The following is a 26,144-nucleotide window of genomic DNA, read 5'->3' as shown; positions in this document are numbered from 1 at the left end:
TTTGTTTTACCAATATATTAGTCTACTCAGTCTGCCATAACAAAATATCATAGACTGGGTGGCTTAAACAACAGAAATTTATTTTCTTGCCATTCTGCAAGCTGGAAATCTGAGATCCGAGTGCCAGCATGGTCAGGTTCTGGTGAGGACTCTCCTGGCATACAGACGGCCACCTTCTCCTTGTGTGCGTACATGGCCTTTTCTCAGTGTGAGTGGAGAGAGAGGGAGCTCTGGTGTCTCAGCCTGTTCTTATAAGGACACATCTTACTGGGTCAGAGCCCAACCCTTATGACCTCATTTAATCTTAATGGCTTCCATAAAGGCACTGTATCCAAATACTGTCACATTTGGAGTTAAGACTTAAACATATGAATTTTGGAAAGACACTGTTCAGTCCGTAGCAACCAGTAATGAATCTGCTGAGAGAATGGTATCCATATAATAAGAATGTGTCTTGACTCAGGACCCAGTGGGGGCAGCGCGATGAGGCGGGTGACCCTGTTCCTTAACGGCAGCCCCAAGAATGGAAAGGTGGTCGCTGTATATGGAACTTTATCTGATTTGCTTTCTGTGGCCAGCAATAAACTCGGCATAAAAGCCACCAGTGTGTATAATGGGAAAGGTGGACTGATTGATGATATTGCTTTGATCAGGGATGATGATGTTTTGTTTGTGTGTGAAGGAGAACCATTTATTGACCCTCAGACAGATTCTAAAGTACCGGAAGTATTGTCAGGATCTCACACAGACTGGCTAACATTAAATGTTGGAGGGCGGTACTTTACAACCACACGGAGCACTTTAGTGAATAAAGAACCTGACAGTATGCTGGCCCACATGTTTAAGGACAAAGGTGTGTGGGGAAATAAGCAAGATCATAGAGGAGCTTTCTTAATTGACCGAAGTCCTGAGTACTTTGAACCCATTTTGAACTACTTGCGTCACGGACAGCTCATTGTAAACGATGGGATTAATTTGTTGGGTGTGTTAGAAGAAGCAAGATTTTTTGGTATTGACTCATTGATTGAACACCTAGAAGTGGCAATAAAGAATTCTCAACCACCAGAAGATCATTCACCAATATCTCGAAAGGAATTTGTCCGATTTCTGCTAGCCACTCCAACCAAATCAGAATTGCGTTGCCAGGGTTTAAACTTCAGTGGTGCTGATCTTTCTCGTTTGGACCTTCGATACATTAACTTCAAAATGGCCAATTTAAGCCGCTGCAATCTTGCCCACGCTAATCTCTGCTGTGCAAATCTTGAACGAGCTGATCTCTCTGGATCAGTGCTTGACTGTGCAAATCTCCAGGGAGTCAAGATGCTCTGTTCTAATGCAGAAGGAGCATCCCTGAAACTGTGCAATTTTGAAGATCCTTCTGGTCTTAAAGCCAATTTAGAAGGTGCTAATCTGAAAGGTGTGGATATGGAAGGAAGTCAAATGACAGGAATTAACCTGAGAGTTGCTACCTTAAAAAATGCAAAGTTGAAGAACTGTAACCTCAGAGGAGCGACTCTGGCAGGAACTGATTTGGAGAACTGCGACCTGTCTGGGTGTGACCTTCAAGAAGCCAACCTGAGGGGTTCCAACGTGAAGGGCGCCATCTTTGAAGAGATGCTGACACCACTACATATGTCACAAAGCGTCAGATGAGAATCCTAGGGTTGGAGGAAGATGCCGAAGATGAGAAATGTTCTCCTTATCACTTTTCTTTCTCCACCCACTCAGCTGTCTGGGAGAAATAACACTGGAAGGGAATTAAAAAAAAAAAAACATGTAGAGGATTATGCTTGTTCTCAGAGGTGCATAAGGGAAAAAAGTGACTTTTTTTCCACATTCTGATTTTAACAGAGAAGCACTCATGTAGTAGATGTAGGGAAGCTCGATTAGATTGCTGCCTTTTGAGTGGAGTTAGGGGGATTTGCCTGGCTTTGTGACCAGGAATAGTATCTATTATATTTGCTTTTAAATAGGCATGATGTGGAAATACCATCTTGGTTTGAAATGCATTTGAGGATTTTAATTTATGAAAAGCACAACATATGCAATTATATTTATTGAATCTTTAGATGCAGTATGGATATTTAAACTGTTAACCTTATGACAATTTTGAAAAGGTTGTTCAGGTTTATAAATATCAGTAGCTTTAGTGATGCCTCCCCTACTTTAAATACCTGTCACACCGTGTGAATATGGTGAGATCAGACTCCCCAAGGCTCTTCTTTCAGGTTCATTTTTATAATTTTTTTTTCTTTAAGAACAAAACATTAGCTAAATTAAAGAAATCCTCTGTTACTGATTGAGACAGAGTGGAAGGAAAGAGACATTGTTGTACATCATTGTCAGCTTAAGTAACAGTGGAACTTTCCAGATGGAGGAAGGATTTACGTACAGCTACAACTTTTAAATGAGCATTCCTTAGGATTTCATTCTTAGCAAGTTCCACTCAACGCCAGACCAGGCAATTTTATCTATTTACACTGCTAGCCTAGTTTCCTCCTGTACAGTCAAAACAAGCAGAGGAAGACAGTTCTGAACCAAAAAACCAAGGTGCATAATTAACGTTCATTTAATTCAAATGCTAAATAGTTTAAACAGGGCCAGCTCCGAAATAGGTATTAAATCCCAATCCACTGCAACCAGCTATAAAATATGAATGAATATGGTAAATTCATCTTTTAGAAGTCAACATAATATAATCGCAGCTCAAACCCTACAACGGGGAATGAGGAACTTTAAACTGACAGTTTGACTATAGCTATCAAAAAACTTAAATGAAAATAAAGGCATTTGACTGGTCCAAGATGTAATACCAATAAGTCAGCACCTGTGGTTCTTATATTTCTGGTTTCTTTTGTTTTAATAAATTTTAGCTTGGCTTTTGTGAGTTATTACCTCTGCAGCAGCAGGGGCAGGGCCTTTACTTCCTTACCAGTAACTGGTGTCCTTCTGTCTACCCCAAGAGCAGGGGTGTAAGCTGTGTCCAAATGGGTTCTGAATTCTACAGACTCATCGGTTTGAGGCAAGGAATCATTAAAAACCACTTTGTCTCCTTTGGGAGAATGACATGTCTTCAATATTTACGTAGCTTATTCTTCTATATATACATATGCAAAGCTTTCCTTAACAGTAAAGGGTATATATGCATAGTGGGAGGAGATCAGACCTTTACAGGTGAAGGAAAGCAACTTCAGAAATGAATTATTTTCTTTGCTTTATTATTTTTACCAAGACAGAGAAGTATTGAGAGATATCTATTTTCATAATCAATATGTGCCTAAATTATATTTAAATCATTTCACTCTGTACTATATTTTCAATAATCATAGAATGTGTTGTTCATCCACTTAAGGGTACATCTGTAGACATAACCTAAGACTGCAAAAGAATCTGAAAGATCCAAACACAGTATGCTTAGAAAATGCAGATTTTGGATCTAATGCATACTGCATTAATAAATGACGTGAAATGTTTAAAAAAAAAAAAAAGAATGTGTCTTAAGTAGGTAAGTAGGCAATCTAGCTGATGCTCAGATAAGAACCACATAGCAGGCCCTCTGTTGGGCTCAAATCTATTTAGGGTAGAGTAGAGCATCAATTTTGAGTGCAGTTACAAAAGCGTAAACTACCTTCAGTGTAAAACAGTATCAACAGCAACAATTTATTAGTACAAATGATGGGGGAAAAAATCCCAATTTGGATCTGGCGTCAGGGTTAATATTCTGTGGTTGAGTGGATGAGCAGTCAGTATTACATATATGCTCTGAAATAATCTGTCCTCTCTGAGTAGGTGCAGGTTCTATTAGATCAAGCATTTTAGTTTGGTTGTTTGGATTCTCTTATATTTTTTCTACTTGATTTCCCAGTTATGGCAAGAAGTATATTTGCACTTCCCGTGAATTTGACATGGATTTGTCAACTTTTCTAACTCACTAACTTTTTGCTTTGTGTGTTTTGAGGCTGTGCTATTAAGTGCATACAAGTCAATTTTTATTTCTTCATGAAGTATTACTTCAATAATTATTTTATTACTCTCTTTATCCTTAATAATGACTTTTTGCCATAACTCTGTTTCCTGTGCATTTTTCTGTGATGAGTATCTTCCTCTATTCCTTTACCTGTTTTTAAAATAGACTTTATTTTTTAGAGCAGTTTTCGGTTCACAGCAAAATTGAGCAGAAAGTACAATGATTTCTCGTAGACCCTCTACCTCCACATAAGCCTCTCCCGTTATCAGCATCCCCCACTAGAGTGGTACGTTTGTTATAATTCTTGAACATTCATTGACAAATCATTATCCCCCAGAGTTCATAGTTTACATTAGGTTTACACTTGGTGTACATTTTATGAGTTTGGACAATTTTATAATGGCATATATTCCCCATTATAGTATCATACAGAGTAGTTTCATTGTCCTAAAAATCCTCTGTGCTCTGTCTATTCATTCATCCCTCCCTACTAACCCCTGGTAACCACTGATCTTTTTACTGTCTCCATAGTTTTGCCTTTTATAGAATACTATACAGTTGGAATCATACAGTAGTCTCTTCAGACTGACTTCTTTCACTTAGTAATATGCATTTACATTTCCTCCAAGTCTTTCTTTTCTTGGCTTGATCGTGCATTTCTTTCTAGTTCTGAATAATATCCCATTCTCTAGATGTATCAGTATTGATTTATCCATTCACATACTGAGGAACATCTTGGTTGCTATCAGGTTTTGACAATTATAAATAAAGTTGCTATAAACATCCACTATAGATTGAATGTTTGTGTCCTCCAAAATTCATTGTTTGAAATGGTAACCCCCAAGTTCATGGTATTAGGAGGTGGGGCCTTTGAGACGTAGTTAGGTCCTGAAGACAGAGCTTTCATGGTTGGGATTCATACCACTATAAAAGAGACCCCAGAGAGCTGGCTCGCTCCTTCTGCCATGTGTGGTTACAATGAGAAGATGCTATCAATTAGGAAGTGGGCCCTCACCAGACACCAAATCTGCTAGCGCCTTTATCTTGGACTTCCTATCTTCCATATCTGTGAAAAATAAATGTTTGTTGTTTATGAGCCACCCAGGCTATGGTATTTTTGTTATAGCAGCTCAGACAGACTAAGACAACATTCGTGTACAGATTTTTGTGTGGACATAAATTTTCACCTCCTTTGAGTGAATACCAAGGAGTGTGATTGCTCTCCAGTGGGAAGAATATGTTTAGTTTTACAAGAAACTGCCAAAATGTCTTCCAAAGTGGCTGTACCATTTACGTTCCCACTAGCAATGAGAGTTCCTAACTCTCCATATTTTTGCCAACAACTGGTGTTGTTAGTGTTCTAGATTTTGTCCATTCTACTGGGTATGTAGTGGCATCTCATTATTTTAATTTGCACTTGCCTGATGACGTAGGATGTGGAGCATCTTTTCATGTGCTTATTTGACATCTGTATATCTTCTTTGTTGAAGTATCTTTTAAGGTCTTTGGAGTGTTTTTTAGATCAGGTGGTTTCTTTTCTTGTTGAATTTGAAGAGCTTCTATATTTTGGATTACAGTTCTTCATCAGTTATATCTTTTGCAAATATTTTCTCCCAGCCTGTGGCTTGTGTTTTCATTCCTTTGACATTATCTTTTGCAGAGCAGACATTTTAAATTTTAATTATTCCTTTACTTTGAATTTTTTTAATTTTAGGTGTGCCTCCTCAATGTACTATATAGGCAGATTTTTTAAAAAATTAAACTCAGATTCTTTGTCCATTAACTGGACATTTCTTCTGTTTGTGTTCATTGTGATTAGAGATCTACTTCTATTTATTTCTACCATACAATTTTGTATATTATAAATTCTTTCATTTTTTTTTACCCTCTTTTTACAAACATTTTTTGTCAACTTTTAAAAAATTTCTCTTTTTTCTTTACTAACTTGGAAGATATCTATTTTTATTTCTATTTTTTAGTGGTTTCCTTTACATGTTTATCTTGATACTTCAACAACAGCAAAGTCTATCATTAAACAACATCTATATTCTTCTGACAAACAATGCTAAGACTTTAGAATAATTTAATCCCCAGGACATTTTCTTGTTTTACATGATCTTGTTTTCTAGTATTTTAGAAATTTACTGTTATTGTGTTATACATGAAATATTTATATAGATGTACTCTGCTTATTTACCTGGGCTCTTTGTTCCTATTGCTTTTTGCATTTCACTCTCTTAATTTCTTATTCCTGAAAAAAATTAGTATTTCCCTCTGTAATGTTCTCCAAGCAGTGAACCCTCAGACCCTTCAAGCCTAGAAAAATCTTTATTTGGGCTTTACTACTGAATAATAAATGAGCTATATTAAAGTTTATGTTGACAGTTAATTTCTCACAAAATTTAAAGAGATTATTCCATTGTTTTCTGGCTTCTTTTCTTGCTATTGGAAAGATTAATTGTCATATTAATTGTCATTCCTTTGTAGGTCATCTGTCTTTTCTTTTTGGTTACTTTTAATAAATCTTTTTTTGACTTTGAGGTTCTGTAGTAGTTTCACATGATCTGCCTAGGCGTGGCTTTATTTTTTTCTTATTTGATATGTGTTTTCCAAATATGAATCATTTCATTTATCAATTCCAGAAAAAATGTTAGCCATTATGTCTTCAAATATTTATTTTCCTCTAGTCTCACTATTCTCTTTTCCTGGAACTTGCTAGATATGAACTATTAATTCTGCCCTTCTTATATTTCAATACAGAGGTTAAGTTCTCCCCTGAGGATTTTTTTTAATTTAAATGTATTCATGTCTAGAAATTAAATATTTCTTCAAGTCTGACTGTTGTTTTAATAGTTATTTCTTTTAATGGTATGGAGTATTTTATTACTCCTTTTACATCATTAATTATTTTAAATATACTTTTTTTGCATCTATCTACTAGTTTCTAATCAGTTTCCTCAAGTGTAAAAGGAGATATTTGTACCTACTCATTGAGTTACTATGGGCATTAAATGAATGAATTCATGAAATGTCCTTAGAACAGTGCCTGGCACATAGTAATTCCTCAGTCAATATTGACTATTATTATTATCATCATCACCAGAAGTTGCTGGGGGCCCAATCTTGTTTTATTATTGGTCTGATGAACCTATGTCTTTATCTGTATATTTTCTAATTTTGGATTTTGGTCTTATTTTAAAGGGACTTCATCTGTGCAAATCCTGGGTGTTTTGGGAACACATCTTTCTAGAACAATTTTTATATTTGCTTCTGTCAGCTGCCTAAGGGATATTACCCGCTTGGGCTATTTTTGGTCCCAATTTTTCAGAGGTTGGCTTTTCAGAATAAACATAGTATAAATTCTAGCCCTAAACCCTGATGAAGGCATACTGATAGACCAATGCTGATACACCCTCAGAAATATATGTATTTTTACCACCTAAAGCCCAGGTAAAGACAAACAAGTTTTCCTAGTAACTTGATACGTTGGTAAGTTTAGGTCTTAGAGGTACCTGGCTTCAGGAAATGGGCTTAGTTAATTGTTAATCACATGTGGCCACAGATGCCCAGGGTGACAGAATGTAGAGCCCAGGAGCCCTGCCTACAGGCAGCAGTGGCTTCAGTCCAGAGGTGACTGGTTTTTATTTGTTTGTTTTGTTCTTTGAGACTGAGAGTAAAAAAAGTCAGATGTGCATTTTAACAAAGTTCCCATTATAGCCACCTTGTGACGGAGTGGAGGCCTGAACAATATGTTAGGAGACTAAAGCATTAATCCTGGCAAAAAATGATGAGATCTTGAAACAAAGCAGGGGGAACAGAGATTGAGGAGACAGGAGAACACCTAGCGGCTTTAAAGAAGAGAAGCCTCAGGACTCTGTTAAAGATTTTGAGAGCAACGGGAATAGAGAAGAATATTGACAACTGTACCCCAATAAAAATTTTAAAAAAGATAAAAAAGAATATTGAGTAAGAAAGTGTGGACTATCAAAAGGGAAAGAACAGTGTAGCACTTATATTTAAGGAAGGATCAGGCTAAGAGGGTCCAGCCAAAGAAACTGAGAAGGAACTGTCAGAAAGACAGGAGGAAAACGACGAGAGGGAGTGATTTCAGCTTATTTCATAAAAATTTAAGGCATTACTGCTACATTATGACTTATGCTTACCATCTATTTGACTGAATGTGGCCTGATTTAGATACTGGAGCAAGTTCAATAACACAGAGATACGTCACCTGAGCTTTGGATGATTCACATGGAAAGCAGGCCAGGAATGAGAAAATGGAGGCATCTTTTAAAAAGCTTTTCAGAAATGGATGTTTCTGATTGTCATTTTTTTTTCTCTGCCTGACTCATAATCCTACTTTCAGCATTGAGAAGGCGATAATCTCCAAGTCACTTGAACTGTATGGAACGGGCTGTACTGCTCAGTAAGCACCTTACCGATGTCTAGTCCTAATACTTCAGTGTTGCTCCTTGAGATAGGATGCAGGACTTCTCTGAATATATGTATTTTAAATGTCTGATCTTTGAAGTTAACTTGTAAAGTGTTCTTAAAAGAAGTTGCCTTGTTTGTATGTGGCATGTGTATGCGTGTTTTAATTAATCTGGTTTAACAAAAGAGTCTATACTTTTTTTTTTCTTCCAGAACTTAAGAGAGTTAAATGTCTTTGCTCTTGGAAAACTTCCTGATACCTGTTCTTGATAGCTCTCCTTCTAAGACATTTGGTTATATTTTGATAAGTAGAGGAACGTCTTGATCTGTTCGAGCCACTATAACAAAATACCACAGACCGGATGGCTTATAAACAATAGAATTTATTGCTCACAGTTGTGGAGGCTGGAAATCCGAGATCAGGGTGCCAGCATGGTCCTCCGGGTGACGGCCTTCTTCATGATTGCAGACTTCTTGTATCCTCACCAGGGAGCTCTGTGGGACCTCTTTTATAAATGCACTAATCCCATTCATGAGGGCTTTACCCTCATGACATAATCACCTCCTAAAGGCCCAATACCACCACTTTTGGGGGTTAGGATGTCAACATATGAATTTTTGGGAAACATAAACAGTCAGACAGGAGCAAGGGAGGAATGTTAGTTGTTTTTAAACTCAAGTCAGGATCCTTTGCTAGCAACTCCAAACGGCACAGGAAAAAAACATTATTGAAATGTACATCCTGTGAAGAATAATTTTTTGAACTGAATCTAGTGGCTGCTAGTAATGTAGAAAAATTTCAGATTCAAGTATACTGACACATAGAAACAAAGTTCACAAGGGACTGATGTGTACAACAAGGTGCCAGTTCATTTATTTTCAAAGTCTGTTAGATGGACCAGAGATTCATGTTAGAGTTTCTATCATATTTTTTCTCTGCAAGCAAGCTGTATGGGAAGCCAGAGTATCAGAAGGATGCATGGCAAGGTTGTGATCAAACTTAGGGGTCTAGTTACATAACGCTAATATTTAATTTTATTACCTTTTGAAAGTCTGCATTGTCTCTCTTCATAATTAAGATATAAGTGCCTGTCTGATGAAGTATTCATGATGGTTTGTCAGGTACCTCTCCTCTTGTTTTCTTGTGTTTCCATAGATGATTAACTCACTTTCTAAGTGGATTATTTTTTATTTATATGCAACATATTATATTGTACATTTGATTTTTTTACACATTGTCTTTATTGTTAGAATGCCAGCTCCATGGTTCTCTAGAAGAGGATCAGAAAATGTTTTCTGTGTGGAGCTAAATAGTAAATATAAACTCTGCCGTTGTTGTGCAAAAGCAGCCATAGACCATTGGTAAATGAATGGGTATGACTGTATCCCATAAAACTTTATTACAAAAGTAGATAGTGGGCTGGATTTTACCAATCCCTGCTCTAGAAGAGTGTCTGGCACATAGTAGGAATTTTTTAAAAATCACAGTGTCTGGAATAAATGGAATTAATCAAGATACTATTAGCATTATCATCACCATCATCATCATCGACTGTATTTGTCCAGGTATTATTTAGTATCTAGCACTGTGCTAAGTGATCCATGTGCATTTTCTCATTTAATTTATTACATCAGTCCTATAAAGTCTGTCAGCTGTGGCTGCAAGTAAACAAGATCCCCAAATAACACTGGCCCATATAAGGTTATTCTCCTTAATGTATATGGAGTTTAGTGTAAGCAATCTATGATTCGTTGACAGCTCTAGAATTATAAGGCATTCAGATTCATTCTATTTTGTTGTTCTGCCATCTTCAACCATACATTTCCACCTCAAGGGCCACAATGGCTGCTCACACCCTGCCATCACATCTGATTCCAGCCATCAAAGGAAGAAAGAATGAAGTATAGTTCTCCCTCTCTCCTTATAGAGACCTCCTGAAATTGCACATGCATTTTCTGCATCATCTTATTTGCTAGAACCTACCTCATATGACCACATTTACCTGCAGAAGAGGTTGGATAATGTCGCATTTATTTTAGGCAACCATGCACCTTATTTAAAATCAAAAATACTAATATTAGGAAGATGGGCAGGGGCAAATAATGGGAGTTAGTGAATAGTTTCTGCCATAGTTGAAACATCATTATTTCCATTTTTCTGGAAGGGAAACACAGGCTTAGAGAGGTTAAGTAGCTTGCCCTAGGTAAAAAATTAGAAAAGCACAGGTTGTGTGTAAACAAACCAGGTCTCTGGAAAGTTTTAGAGCCTTCCTGTGTTCGAAGCCATTCTCTCTCTTAAGGGAAACTTGACCTTTTCTGGTCCATTATGAGTTGTTATTTTAAACTTTATTCTCCATTGGAAACTTCATTTCCTTCCTTTTCAAGTAAGTATTTTAATATCAGTCTAGTGTTACCTTAACTGCCTGTAATATTGCATATGTTATCTAAATTGAAACATTTAGTTTTGATGTAATTTACCCACTGAAGTATATAGTACGATGGTAAATTTCTAAAGGGCATTGTAAAGAAGGCCACAGTGGATAGGACAATGGTACCCAGATCATGATTGAGGTGCCTTGGGGCCAGGGTTAAAACTGTCACAACACGGTCATATTTGTAGTAAATCACCTTGCCAAAAATTCTGTGATGAATATTCTCTATTTAGAAGATGATATAACTATATGATTAATTATAAGAAAATTTTATATTTCAAGAATTGTCTCCTTATGCTTACCTAAAATCATCAGAAATTCAAATTGCTCTATCAGTTTCTTAAATTTATGTTCTCAGCATAAACCAAGCATCTGAAGATTTTTACAAAGGAGACTAACAACCAGTTATCTCATCTGGTTTTTGTGTAGCTCTTAAAAGTAGAATATTAAAAGAAATGACCTTCTAGTGAGTTCAAAAGTTTACTACATTTCTTTTTTTTTCAGTTTGGATTCATTTATACTTTTACTGAAATGATGTTATCATTTATATACAAATTTCTGGCAAAGCTTACCACTTTATTATTAAAAATGCTCTGTGGAGTTATTTCTACATAAACAGCAATAGAGAACCACTAAAAATCTGTAGTCCAGAATAATGATCTTTTTTTCTTTGTTGGGGTAGCAGTCAGATTGCAGCTGTAGTTGCCTGAAACTTCAAAGATGTAACCATGCTTACATACATTTTGCACATATATGTATGTACTTGGTTATCAGTATGCAATTTAAACAGGTGATATTGAGCTAATTCTGAAAATAGAATCCAATTTTTGTTATAGCATTTCATTTTAATATTTCTAAAATAAGGAATTTGAAGGCAGATGTGCTTTCTTAACTATGTTTAAATCCTAAGGATTGAGTACAGAGCCTGACCCACAGACATGTATTCATAAAATAGTAAACGAGTAAATGAAATAAAAAAGAAAATTTCCTATCTAGTGTAAGATGATATATACAAAATACTTACATTTCTTATGATTACTTACTAAAAACACTTCTTAATATATAACTGATTAAAAATTAGGATTTAAAAACAATTTTTTACCTTTATCCAAAATCTTAATATTGAAATAAAATGAGATATTTGAAAGGTCATTTGTTTATATCAAATATGTATAAATCCTAAGATGACTATTCTTGGATAATGTGCAAATGTCTTGTGTTTTCAGAAATTTTTTTTATTCTTCTGTCATCAACCAGACTTACACTCTTTTACATTTGACTGGTATGTAGATTTAATTGGAGTTGCCTGCATTTTGAAATTCCAAGGACCATTTTCACCAAAGAAGTGTTTCATTCTGATTAAGCTGCACTGTATTTTATTCTTGCTCAAGGAGTATCCTGCCCTCAGTCCTGTTTCCTTTCACCTCTTGGTCAAAGAACTACATCATTTCACAGTGAGACGAGTACATTAAAAAGCATCATAATAATAGTAATAACAACAATAATAATAATAATAAATGTTAATCAAAAAACTGCATGTGTATTTCTGATTGTGCCAGTGTTGTGGTATTCAATTATGCAATTTTCATTGGCATATTAATCATCTTTTCAACAAACAAGCCGGCGTTAATTAAAGCAAACCATGGATAAAGACATGTTGCCGGATCATCATTCCGTTTATCACAGTGCACAGGCTGCCCGTTAAGTAAATTCTGGACTGTGAGATGAATTTCAATGTTGGCTTCATCTTTTTTTGTTGTTGTTGGAGTTTGAATACAACTCATCTAACAATAATAACAACAAACTTCAGACTTCACAAGAGGAAGATGAATTTGTTAGTAATTAATGACGAAGAAGGAAAGATAGAATAGCTGTATGCTTCATATGTGGAATTAGGCTATTTACAACCAAATGACTTTTGAAGATTTTCCATTTTTTCCCTTAACTCTAGGTACCAGAAGGACAGGGTTGAATAGAGAATTTGCTTCCTTCTGTCTACCTTGCAAAAAATATTGTTTGGTAGAATGAGTTAGTAGTTATAGTTTATTTGCAAAAACCAGTGTTTTTCTAAAGAGAATATATAGTGATGGTAATATTTAAACGTGTTGAACTTAAATCTTTGAATTTAATTAAAATAAAATATTTGTTGCAAATGCAACACGAACGATCACACTTCTGTATTTCAAGCTCAGTTGCAGTGTCCTTCAGCTCTTGTTATTTCAGATTCCTTCTGAATCGTCATTTATAAGTAATTATTGTAGCTCCAGTCTTTCAAAACCTACATATACCAACAATATTCATTATGGAAGGGATAAATCAATTTAACAAATTGTGTTGAAACAAAGAAAACCAAATATACTTGCTATTTTACTGTATACTTGTAAGCTCCACATTAGACAATAATTATAATTCATCTTAAAACACTAGTCTCCACAAATATATCCATTGTTTGTGCTTTTTAAAAATATAAACTTTCCACATACTAATGAGCTGTATGTCAGTTACATACGTTTAATTGACATATGTGTAAAAACCTTAAAGATTTTGATACTTTGTACTGAAACCCCACTACAGGTAATTGCTGCCAGAATCCCAGATTGTCTCTAGTACTGGAAAAAATAGTATTGATCTTTCTAAAATATGTGAAACTGGAAAAATATTATTTTATATAAAGTAGTGTTTGTGTTCACATTTATTTCACTTTTTAATGAAGAATAATAATATATATTTATTTTTGGAAAAATTATGCGTGAGAGAAAATGGCCAACAAAGTATCTGTATAGTATAACAAAGGTAGGAAATATTTCACTACCATCAGAGTAAAGAAATATTGTGAGATTTTTATTTTTTGCTTATAGCTCTGTTCAGCTCAAAGCAGTAGTTGTATTTTTTTAAATAGAATTCTGGAGTAGTAAATATAATAGTACACATAAAATTCTTAGCATACGATAAACTCTCATTTAACAATGCTTATTAGCAATGATTAGAATTAGTTGGGAAGCTGCTGTTCTGAAATGAATGTAAATAGATATAATGAGAATTTTTATAGATTTTATAATTTTCAAATGCAACCTATATTTATGACACTTCAAAGTAAAATATAATATACAAATATATAGTAATTAATGGCCTACATTTGCAATAGTTGGGGATGCCCAGGGGATTGGCTTCCTAATATTAGATAGTATTTTTTTGTGTGTTTTTTAGCTGACTCAGTTTTCTTAGACTCTGAGTTAACTTGAGACCTCAATCATTTACCTCTTGTGGAAGCATTTATAAAGAAGTTATATGGTAGGACTTAAATGTGTTTAAATATACCTTGTCTTGGAAATGCTATAAGTCTAATTATTTTCTCTTAATGACTTTCATTGCAAATTAAAAGTTTGTTCTTACAGAATATAGGTTGATCCTAAGGTTACTAGTTAGTAGTTTGGCCTCATACGAAGCTCTGAGCTTCTCATTTATCGGCACTCCAGCGTTTAACTTAGCAGATACTTTGTATACAAAGAAAACTCTGCATGTTTCTTGGAGGTACTGACCTGTGCTAGAAATTCTGGTGGTAGGATATAGAAAGGATCAGACTCTTTTTGGAAAACAAATGCTTATAAGTGACAATTATTTCTAGATTAAGCCCTGGAAAAAAGATGATGAAGTCCCCATTCTTACACAGTTTATACCTTGAGATTCGGACAATCTTCTTACCTCATACCATACAACATGCACTGCAAGTGATAAGAGAAGTACATCTTTTGCTATACTCGTGACATCACCTGATGATGTCATGCCAGGGTTGTGACAGACATTTACAGACTGTAGACTGCACTTATCAGACTCTCCCATCTTGGCCTCATTTCCACTTGGCAGCTTTAGCCTCTTTGGCCCCAAAGTGATATGCCAAACCATCACCGTTTACTGCAAGCCCTTAACAATATTATCTTCAATAGATTGATCTATCAATAGAGATACAAGCAGTTAATCTGTCCTCTTATTTATAGCTTATGTTGCCTCTAACTGCAGTCCTTTGTCTCTCTTTCCTTTATAGCAAACCTTCTAGAAATTATGTCCCTGTATTTTCTCTGATTTACCCCCATGCTACAGTACCAAACCTCTCAATTTTCTGCATTATCTTGCCTGCTCGATCCATGGGCCACTTATTCCTTAACTTATCTGACCTCCTATATAACCATATCTCTTGTGCAACTATCTGCATATTGTTCTAGTTGCCCTCTTTTCCATCCACTTGAGACCTCCTTAACGTTGGTGTTCCCTAAGATTTTCTCAGCTTTGACTTCTACTCACCCTACATGCTTTCTGTGATCTCATCCATATCTAGGGCATAAGTAAGGCAGTCACTTCCAAATCTGTAGCTTTAACATGGATCCCACTTCTAAGCTGCTGCCAAAAAAAGTAACCACCAGTCACCTCAAACTCAACATATCTAAGACTGAATTTTGTAACTTTCCTTCCAAGTCAGCTACTCTTTTTGCATTATACTTTTCAGTGAAAACCACCACCATCTATCCATTCCCAAAGCCAAAAAACCACAGTGCCTCCTTGAATGACATCATGAATCTATCTCTGTCCCCAGTGCTTTTGCCTTCATAAGGGCCATTATCATCAATCCTTTTGAATCTATCACATAGGACTTTGCCATTTTCCTTACTTCCAGGCCTTTCCATATGCCCTCTACTTAGAATGTCCTCTCTCTCCTTCTGTACCTTTGGCCTTTCACATTGCCCCTTGAACAAGATACCTAGGTCAACGGTTTTCAGAGTGTGGTCTCTGGACCAACAGCAACGGCATTACCTGGGAACTTGTTAGAAGTACCAATTTTCAAGGCCTGCCCAAGAACTACTGAATCAAAACTCTGAGCATAGAACCAAACAATCTATGGTTTAACAAGCCCTCCAGGGATATCTCATGCATGCCAAAATCTGAGGACCATTGGCCTAGGCCAGGAGTTGGTAGAGATTTTCTGTCCAAATTAGTTTGGTAAATGTTTTAGGCTTTGAGGACCAAGAGGAAAAATGAAGAATATTATGTGAGTACTTAAAAACTAAAAAAAGTTGACAAAATTTTTATTGGCGAAATTTCGAATTTATTTATAGACACAGAAATTTGAATTTCTTATGATATTCATATATCATGAAATGTTATTCTTATATTTTTTTAACCATTTAAAAATGTAAAAACCATTCTTAGCTCATGACTGTACAAAAATGATTGATGGGTCAGATTAGGCCCATGGGCTGTGGTTTGCCAAATCCTGACCTGCCCTCACCCATCACTAGTTCCCACTACTCTTGGATTTATCATAGCCTTGAACATCTTGTTTACTTTTTAGTCATCTGTCTGTGTACCCCTCTCCTTCACTACATCTTCATCTCCTTGTGGGCAGTAATTACACCTCATTAATTTGTATATTGTCAGCAGGAAGTATTGTACCTGGCTCAGTAGTCACTTGTTCAGTGGATAAAGGAAAAAACGAACATATTAGAAAGCAGAGGATACCGTTTTTTCATGGATCTTCCACCACTTTATTTGATATGCTTCCTAATTTTTAAATATATTCTAATGTTACCGTCTTATATAACCATATTAGGATTATCAAAAGCAAGGAATTAACACTGATGCAGTGCTATTAAATAAACTACAGACTTTATTAAGAGTTCATAGATTTTTTTTAAACCACTTATACCCTTTTTCTGTTCCAAGGTCTGCTCCACAATTCCACATTGCATTTAGATTTCATAGCTCCTTACTCCAGTCTGTGCCAGTTCCTCATCTTTCTTTGTTTTTCATGACACTTTCGAAGAGTAATGCTTAGTTATCTTGTAGAATGTCTCTAAATTTGGGTTTGTCTAATATTTTCTCATGATTAGATAGAGATGCATTTTTGGCAAGCATCTCAGAAAAATGATGGTGTGCCTTTCTCCATGCATCATGTCAGGCAACTCACACTGTTGATACGTCTTATTACTGGTGATGTTGAACTTGATCTCTTGACTCCGGTGATATCTGTTGGCTGAGCACTATATTAGAAGATCCCACTTCACTTGAAATGCTTCTTAAAGCATTTTAATTCCAAACTTAATCTTGAGTAACATAATGTATGATAAAGTATGATGTCAACAGTTAGTAAAGGGATTTTTTTGGATAAAAATAAAATAATTAAACAAAAGGCTAAATAAAAATTTGGTGTCATCGAGCTATTGTTTCAGACACGTGGTGCTGAAAAAAATTGAAATGTTCTGCCAATATTATCAAGGCATAGCAAAGTTTAAGTTGGACTGGCTTCCCGTCCATACTGTGTTCACACTGAGAAAAAATAAACATGTACCAAACATTAATCTTTTTACTTCAGAATTACACAACACTTTGTATTTCTTTTAGGTAGCTTGAGGGAAGGAAGGAAGAAAGATTATAAAAGCAGAAGCTTAGGAGTAGATAGGGCAGTCATGAAGAAGAGTTTTGCTGGAGTGGAGCCATAGCTAGGAAATTGAGTGCAAATTCTGAGTCCCTGTTTCACCACTGTACATTAGAATATTGAAAGAACAACAAAAAGTTTCAATTTGAAGGTAAATTATGTAAATAAAAGAATAATTTTAAATGTTCTTTTTCTACCTACGTATTTAAGCATAATATGTATACAGTCTCTACCTTAAGACTGGTCCGTGATAATGAAGTTGTTTATATATAAAGAGAGTTTTTGTGGAAATTTCACTTGATTCTCTTTTTATTACTTTCCTCATCAGACGTGTTTATTGACCACCTACTATGTGGCCAGTGTGGTGCCAGGCGCTCCATTTTCCTCTAAGAAAAGCAGAAAAGATTTTCTGGAGAAGAATTGGGAACATCTTACGCCCCAATACACTTTGTACAATTTCCAATTTAGCCATTTAATATTTGGTAAATATATTTACATAGCTGCCGCTCCTCTACTTCGAACTTGAAGTTCCTGTCTTTTCATTTTGATGTACCAAGCAACTGCTCCTAGCACCAGTCAACCAATAGGAAGAGGAGGAAGAGTTAGCAGAAGGGAGATGTGGAGGGAAGAGTATATACAAAGGTATGATACTAAGAGAAAGAAGGGTACTTTTGAAAGCCTCTAAGCAGTTCAGTCCTGTTGGATCGGGAGGGCTGGCAGTGCAGCTGAAGAGCTCAGATGGACAGGGGAATTAATATGTGCCTTGCATGCTATGCAAACAGATTTAGACTTGACCTGCAAGTGATGGAAGCCATTGAGGCCAGTCCAGTATTATCTAATGAACTCATAGGGAGGATAGCAGAATTATGATAAGAGCACAACTCAATTTCTGGATCCTTGCGGGCATTGGGCCATGCAGTCAGTAATAAGATTGGAAGTGTGGAATAGAAAGTGTAGGAAGAGAGATTCTTCTCTATTTCTGAGCTCATAGCAAATTCCAGGAAAATGTTTAAATCGGCATAGTTTGCTTTGGCATGTCTGTCTCCTCTTCTGCCCTTCCCACCTCTCCTGTAGGTGTTCTCTACTTGTATTCCTTCTTTTTTTCCTGCCCCCAAGACCTGGCCGCTACACAATTTCCTTCCTACCACAATTCAGAGAATGTGACTTCAGCATAAGGGATCTCTGCTGGATACTAGGAAGAAAAAATGGGAAAGGTGGGGATGACTGAGAGTCATACTCCAAGACTTTATTTACTTTTATAAAGAGGATGCTTGTAAACCAAAGTGAACCCATAATTGGTGGAATTTTAGGCACTGATTGTCATAAATTGGAGTAGAATATATCTGAAAGCTGAAGGGGGGATTCTAAGGGTTTATTGGAAGGCTAGCAGATTCCAAGTTCAGATTCTATAGCCGTCCTTGCTTTTCACACTTCTTTCTTCTTTCTCTTTTTCATATCCCACATATTCTAAATGCCTAAACTTTATTCTGTAATACTCTTTTGAACCCCTCCCACCCTGTGTCAGTTGTCATATTTCTAGCCAAAATTAATTGGTTCATAAGGGTTCCAGGAGTTCTGCAAATAGCAATTGAAAGAGCAAAAAGAGCTTTTAGTTGGGTGGGCATTGAGGGAAGTTTGCGGTAGGGGGTGATTAGAAATGTAGGGTTGCAATTACAAGAGTAAAGTCAAGCCTTCTTAGAGTGATCATGAGGCAATTGCTACATGGAAATGTTATAAGTTGGGTAAAAAAAATATAATTATGTGCAATTCCAAGGCACCAAATAATCTTGGATACATTTTGTTTTGTATTTTGGTGAAACTGCTATTCTTTCCATTATTGCAGAGAAGAATAAATTTAATGATTTGTCTAAGACTCTTCAATTCCAAACTTTAATTTTCATAAACTGTTTTCTGTACATTATTGGTGAAATATTCAAAAACTTTTATTATACTGTGAGTTTATGATTGTGATAACCTAATGATTTCTCCCTTATATCACCCTTTATGAACTAGGTTGCATATTATTTAGCCTGCAAAATAGTATGCTAAATATCTTCATGGGAAGAATATGTCTTTAGAAATTATTGATAGAATAGTTTTTTTAAACATAAGATAAGGAAATATCCTGCTCAAATTTGAGAATAAACACAGATTGGTTGAATGTCAGTATAAACCAAACACTTAAGGAGTATTTCTAAATAAAGTGAGTGCATGACATTTTTATATTTACAACTAAATGAGGTGTCATTTCTGGCCTGAATCCATATCGTATGTATTTTATAATTTTTTTCCAAGAACAATAACATTTCTGATGGGTGAAGCATTTTGACAGCTATTGAAATTGAACAACTATACTGAATTTTCCCTGGATATAATAAAAAGAAAGAGACAGAAGTTTAGGTTTTAGGAAGTGATAATACATGGTTTATTAGCTAACTTATATTTAGTTTTATAGTATTGGAGAAAATTTTATAATCACAAAAACATTCTGTCTAACCATAAATCTATGGGTTTTTAAAAAAATAATTTGTCTTACAAAATTCTATTGAAGTGTTTGCATAAATAAAAGAATATTTCCTGAGTGTGCTTCAGTTAAAATATGCATTAGAATTCTAATTTAGAGAATTCTGATACAAACAAAAGCTAAGATAAGTGTAGAGGTAGGTAGTACTTTTTTAAAACTATGAAGGCTGCTGAAATTGAAATAAATAAAAATTAAAAATTTAATCAAAATTTGTTAAGCATCTATTTACTTCTAGAATGGTTGTTTCCAAAAAAAAAAATTTTATAGAAATTTAAGAGAAAGTGATTCATTGATACAGATGATCAAGTCTGGACTTGTAAGGACAATTGTCACTGTAACACTTTTGACTTGTAGTGTCCAGCCCTTAGAATTTTCTTATTTCCTTCCAGAGTTGTTCTGGTAAGGGCAATTATTTGGTTGTGGAGTTCAAACAATATGAATTTACTTATCACCAAGCATTGATAATTGAGCTGTAAATTTTCAGCAATAAGATGGTTTATATACGCTTTGTTTAAAAAAAACTTTTATTAAATAAGTATATAAACTAAATAGTGGTCTTTGTAAAAAGTGGGTAAAAAGATACACAATGTGGAGGCAAGAGTTAAAGAAATCAAATCACTTAGCACACTATTATACTTAAAAATTGATTCATATAACTAAATATTAGTAATCATATACATACATTCATCTTGAGTACATCTTTCCTATGTCCTTGAAATATGTAGAGACTAGTTGTATACATTTCCGTGGGTTCTGCTTATTTCCTGAGACTTTTTAGATGTTGTGAGATGCAGCTTCACAATTTTTTTGCTATGAAAAATTTTTGATTGCTTTAACCCTTCTAACTGATCTTGTTTTAAATGTAATGTATTTCCTACAGTCTAATCTTTTATTTTACTGATTACAAACTACTGTTTTACTTAGTGAGAATGAACAAGATGTACTCTGCATCTAATTTTATATAGACTGACACTAATCTGAATTTTGTCACCAATTCTATTGACTTTCAGTGTTTCCCTTTTAGGAAAGAACGATCATATAGCTATTTTTATATTTGCTATTTCTTAACTTTAATTCTAGCCACCATCTTCTTTTTTGTGTAATAACTTTATTAGCAATGCATATTTTAATTGACTTCTCTTCAGTTTATAATTTTGCATTTTATCAGCATAAACTAATTATAAAAGACCTTTGTCCTATATCCTTTTGACATTTTCACACATGTTAAATAGGTAAAATTAAGAACACAATGTTTTTATCCAAAAGAAGCATATATATTTCTGTTACTTTTTAAATTTATGCCATTATGCATCAAAGTTTATTATGTATAAAGTAAATATACATTTTTACTTATGTTAAGAATGGAAAAGATGACATAAAATAAACACTTAGATACAAATATATATAGACTGTAAAAGTACATGCAAATTAAATGTTCAACTTTAAAGTAAGATAGCTTCCCAAAAGATAGTAAATGATGTATCAGGGAAGAGAGAATGATGATTTAGAAAATCTTTTTTAACAACAAGCTTTCTTTAGGTAGTACTTGCATTACTCAAGAAAGGTTCAATTTATAATATTATAGAGTTAATTATACCCATTTTGGAAGCATAGGACTAGATTAGAGAAGAATATAAATTTTAAATAAATAGACACAATCAAAATGTAAGAATAGAAGGTATATATGCTAAAGATATTGAAGGCTTGAAACTGAAACATTACTAATGAATATGTGGGAGAACATAAAACGTGCAGGAAAAAGTAGTGACCATCCTTAAAAAAGAAAAGGAGAAAAAAAAATGATCCTGGTAATTATAGACCAGTCAGCTTAACTTTGATACCAAGGCAGATACTAGAGCAAATCATCAAGCAATCAATTTACAATCATCTAGAAGAGCAAAAGTTAGTGGGTAGCAACCAACACGGTTTTGTGAAGAGCAAATTGTGCCAGGCCAATTTAATTTCCTTCTATGACAGAGTGACAGGCCATGTAGATAAGGGCAAAGTAATAGATGTAATCTATCCGGACTTCAGTAACGCTTTTGATTCCTCTCCACATGACATTCTCATCAACAAGCGAGGAAGATACGGTCTAGACCATACTTTGGTTAGTTGAGTACACAGTTGTCTGTGGATTCATACTCCGTGGTTGATAATCAGTCATCATCCATAGGGGCCCTATAGATTGGCATACAAGCAGGTTGGTATCATTTATAAGACCAGTTATGTTTCCTTTGATGAAGATGAAATTAGACTGGCATAGAGGCACATTAAGCCAAATCTCTTTTATAATAAAAAGAGAGCCCAACGTCATCAGCATCTTGTATCTCATGGGCACATCTAAAAGGTGATAGTCCAGGGAATGAATAACATACAAATAAAGCTATCAGTTTTACTAATTATTTCAATCATAACTATTGGTCCAAGGTGTGTGAGTGGTGGTGTCAGATAACTTTTGGTATTCTGATGGGCTCCCTGAGAATAAATTATCTTCTTAAACTCAATAGAAACCATACTCAAAGGAAGCAACTAGAAGAGAGTAGAGGAGGGCTTTTATATTAAGCAGGAAGGAATGTTGATATTAAAATGACCCAGAAATAGCTGAATGGAGCACCTTTATCATGACCTAGATCATAGATTTGAGAACATTTAGTTTACAGATCGTATGATGGTGAGCAGTACAAAAATTGTTAATAACTTTGTAGATAAGAAAAAAATTTCTAAACAATTTTGATATTTTGTGAAAATAGTCTATGGAAAAAAACAAGATAAAGGTCATGGGAATGAAACAGATAAAAGATAGGAAAAAAGACTGGCTCTTCACACTGGGAACTGGTTCCAAAATATCAGTGAGCCATACTTAGATAACTGTGACCAGGGTCATGTGATAATATTCTTAATGAATTAACAGGAGAGTGCCATGAAAACTAAACATTCTCAAATTTATTTGTAGAGCAGAAATAATAAAAATTAATGTTTATTAGCACACAGTTCCACTGAATAGTGACAAGCACTCTTTAAGGAAGGTATTATTTATCTGCGTTTTATAGTGCCTCATTTAAAGCTATTCGAGTAGAAGAGGTATGTAGTAGAGGAGGGAAACATGTTCTTATTAGAACCTCCATTGATGATGACCTAGAAAACAATGGCTTTTAAGTGATTCAGTGGTTAACCTAACTCCTTGGTTCACAGCAGATGGATTTTGAAGCTTAGCAGTTACTGCAGTCTCTGTTGGGTATTCATCCTGTTTTGTGGTACCATTTGGACCCTGTGATTTTATGAATAACATTCCCCTGCAGATAGTTGATTAGAGCTGCCGTTATTTTAAAAAACGTTCGTATTCTGTGGATTCTCAAGAAATAACCAGCAGGGCTTTCTTAGAGATAACTCCCCTAGGATTAAATCCAAGGGAGTGGTTCTTAAACATTTTTCTTCCTCAACTCCCTGAGAGTTCCTGCCAAGAGCACTGCCCATTTCATCCCTCTTAATTGCATACAGGAAGACAGAAGAGGATATTATCATCTCGTCTTTATTTAGTCTAGGGGAACACAAGATTGCTCAGTGAATATGGTTGACGGAGAGTTGATAAGCAGTAGCGAGAGCAGAGGAGAAATGGAAGACGTTCAGAGACAGACAGATACTGCCATCACTGTTAACAAGCGTGACAAACTTTAGCTCCATTTCCCTCACGTAATTTGCAATTTCCTAGTGATGTGTAGAAAAATTACGTTTCCTAAATTTAAGAAACTCTTCAAAGAGAAATCACAGAAGTGATGGCATCGGAACTTCAAGAGCCTTCTTAAATCGGATATGATTAACCAAAGCAGGGCCAGAGTGCTTTTTAGTTTGACTTTTATGATATGTTTTCAGTTCCTGGCCTAAGTCAAAACACCGTTAAGTTAAGCAGATGTTGATATAACATGTAGAAATAGGGATGTTGTGACAATGCAAAGTTAGTGATGGCTTTAGGATCATGGATTTAGCACATGAACTGGTATATGGCAACCTTGTTCTAACACCATCTTATAATGATTTCTAGCTAGGAATAGATCTTTCTAGTCCTTACTTTCACACACCTTATTGAATTCTTACCTTTATTATATTTACTTGGGTTCCTAAGGAAGGGAAAAATTTAAAAAGAACAAATATATAGTATCTAATTATATTTCTCATAAATTATTATCAGAATACTAGTGTTTTCTTAAGAGGAATTAATTTTAAAAGTTTCCAAAAGGAAAAAAAAAGTATCTATAATAATAAATTATTACCAATGGTGGCTTTAAAACAAACATTGTTGACTATATGTAAAAATGTCAGTCTAATTTGTATGTATGAAGTAATACTAGACAGGCAGACACAGCGTGGGCCTGGAATCACACAGACCTGGAGGGTGTGGCTCCGGATTCTTGACCATTATCTGAGGTTTCTGAGCCTTAGGTTTTTGAGCTGCAAAATAAAAGCAATTGTATTTACTCTGTAAAGTTGACTGCAGTGAGAATTAAAAGATGTAATATATTTAAGAAGAAACAAACCTCTCATTCAGTGCACACCCAGTAGGTCCTCTGTAACTGGTAACTACTACCACTACTACTACTCATAGCAGCACTTTGTTAGTATGAAAAAATATCAACAACAGAATGTTTAAGAACGGTAACTTTCAGTCAGATTGATTTGGGTCTGGTGAAACACACAGACAGCTCATACAAACTGGAATGTATGGCCATTTAATTTATTTCTACATTCATTCACCATATAGATATAAACTCAAAATCATGTTTGTTTTAGAAGATCTTTAACTTATGGAGGAAAATAGCCCCAAACAACAAATGCATATTAAATGATGTCCAAACATACTTTTCTAATAACATTCCAGTGAAGTCAGTAAGATCAAAATATATTTGGCTTTTGCTGTTTCTTGAATTAATCAAATGCTACCGTGTTTCACTAAAAACCCTATAATTACGAAAGATTCCAGTGCGTGTTACACCTCAAACCTTCTTACTCCTTCTTTCAGAAAACTGGTAGAGCTGAACTAATGATTAATCAGTGGTAATCAATGACATATATATATGACATATATATATATATATATATATATATATATATATATATATATATATAGGCAACTTATATACAAAAGGCAATACAATGTGATACCATAAATCTATTTTATGTCCATTGTATAAGGAAATTTTAAAGTTTCAAATTCCAATAATAGTAAAATATGACATAAAATATATGAAGAATATTTTGGCCTGTGTTTGACAGAAATATTTTACCGAGGAAGAACGTATTTTAACTCTTTCTTTAACTGTATGATATTTTTTAAAGCGTGAATAAATCTGTTTCCAAATCACACACAGTGAAGAAGCAAAAAAAAAAGTGCCTTCCCCAAAGTCAAGTGTAAAGAAGCACTGTAAATATCGTGAATAAATGTCACCTCCTCACAGTACTAATAAATGGGGAAATAAAGCATGTCTCTTATCTTTTTTGGCATAATTTAAGATAGTTTATTATTTTGGAGCAGCAAGCAGAGCACTTGTTAGATATCATCATTTGGTCACAGATTTGTAAATATATCAATTCTGTGCCGAGAGAAGGATTATCCTCAACCTACTCCACTGAAAATAATTACAGACATATTAATAAGTGTTTTGAACATGCAACTTCCATCACGTTTTCACCTATATTCACATAGACACACAGAGCTTATTATTAGGATTTATTTCCCAAGTATTTTATAACATTTGATTCTAAATTTTCTCCCTGATGAGGTAGAAACTTCTAATTCAGATTTCTAAGAAAAATTAAATGTAATATTAAAAAAGAAAACTGCTTTATATTTTAAACATTTTCCTTTCCAGCTCCTGAACCTCTCTCAAAGATTTCTTGCCTTGGGACTATTTTGTTCTGTTGTCTGGAACTTTGAGAAATATCATTAAATAAAATTGCATACATTATATTTTTTTACTTATCAGAGACATTATCAGTAAAAGGTTCATTGAATTATTTTTACATAAATATTTCAACATAGATAGTAAAGAAAATATAAAACCACATAAATCAGTATGGTTGAAGCAGATTCCTTTAAGAGGTATATTAATAAGAGACAATTTTGGAAAAGTTGAGAGATGAGAGCACAGGGAATCCATGTATGTCAGACCAAGGCCAAGTTTAAAATTCATTCAAACAAATATTTTATTATTAGTAGTATTAATAAGATGATTTTCTAGATGTGACAGGGTGAGAGAGTGTCATGGACATATATACACTACCAAATGTAAAATAGATAGCTAGTGGGAAGCAGCTGCATAGCACAGGGAGATCAGCTCGGTGCTTTGTGACCACCTAGAGGGGTGGGAT

The 26,144-nt window shown here is 34.7% G+C and overlaps 2 protein-coding genes across 5 annotated transcripts in view; both read left to right on the top strand.

Annotated features, from left to right (window-relative positions):
- ZFPM2 (zinc finger protein, FOG family member 2) overlaps positions 1 to 26,144 on the top strand; it is a 457,466-nt gene that overhangs the window by 152,759 nt on the left and 278,563 nt on the right. The gene's annotated exons all lie outside the window — the stretch shown is intronic.
- On the top strand, positions 464 to 1,760 carry LOC118883613 (BTB/POZ domain-containing protein KCTD9). Its single transcript, XM_036830623.1, has one exon. The coding sequence runs from the start codon at positions 484 to 486 to the stop codon at positions 1,651 to 1,653; it is 1,170 nt and encodes a 389-aa protein (XP_036686518.1). The 5' UTR covers positions 464 to 483; the 3' UTR covers positions 1,654 to 1,760.

Source organism: Balaenoptera musculus, chromosome 17 (genome assembly GCF_009873245.2).
Source record: "Balaenoptera musculus isolate JJ_BM4_2016_0621 chromosome 17, mBalMus1.pri.v3, whole genome shotgun sequence".
NCBI classification, from domain to species: Eukaryota; Metazoa; Chordata; class Mammalia; order Artiodactyla; family Balaenopteridae; genus Balaenoptera; species Balaenoptera musculus.
This window is presented reverse-complemented; position numbering and strand designations above follow the sequence as displayed.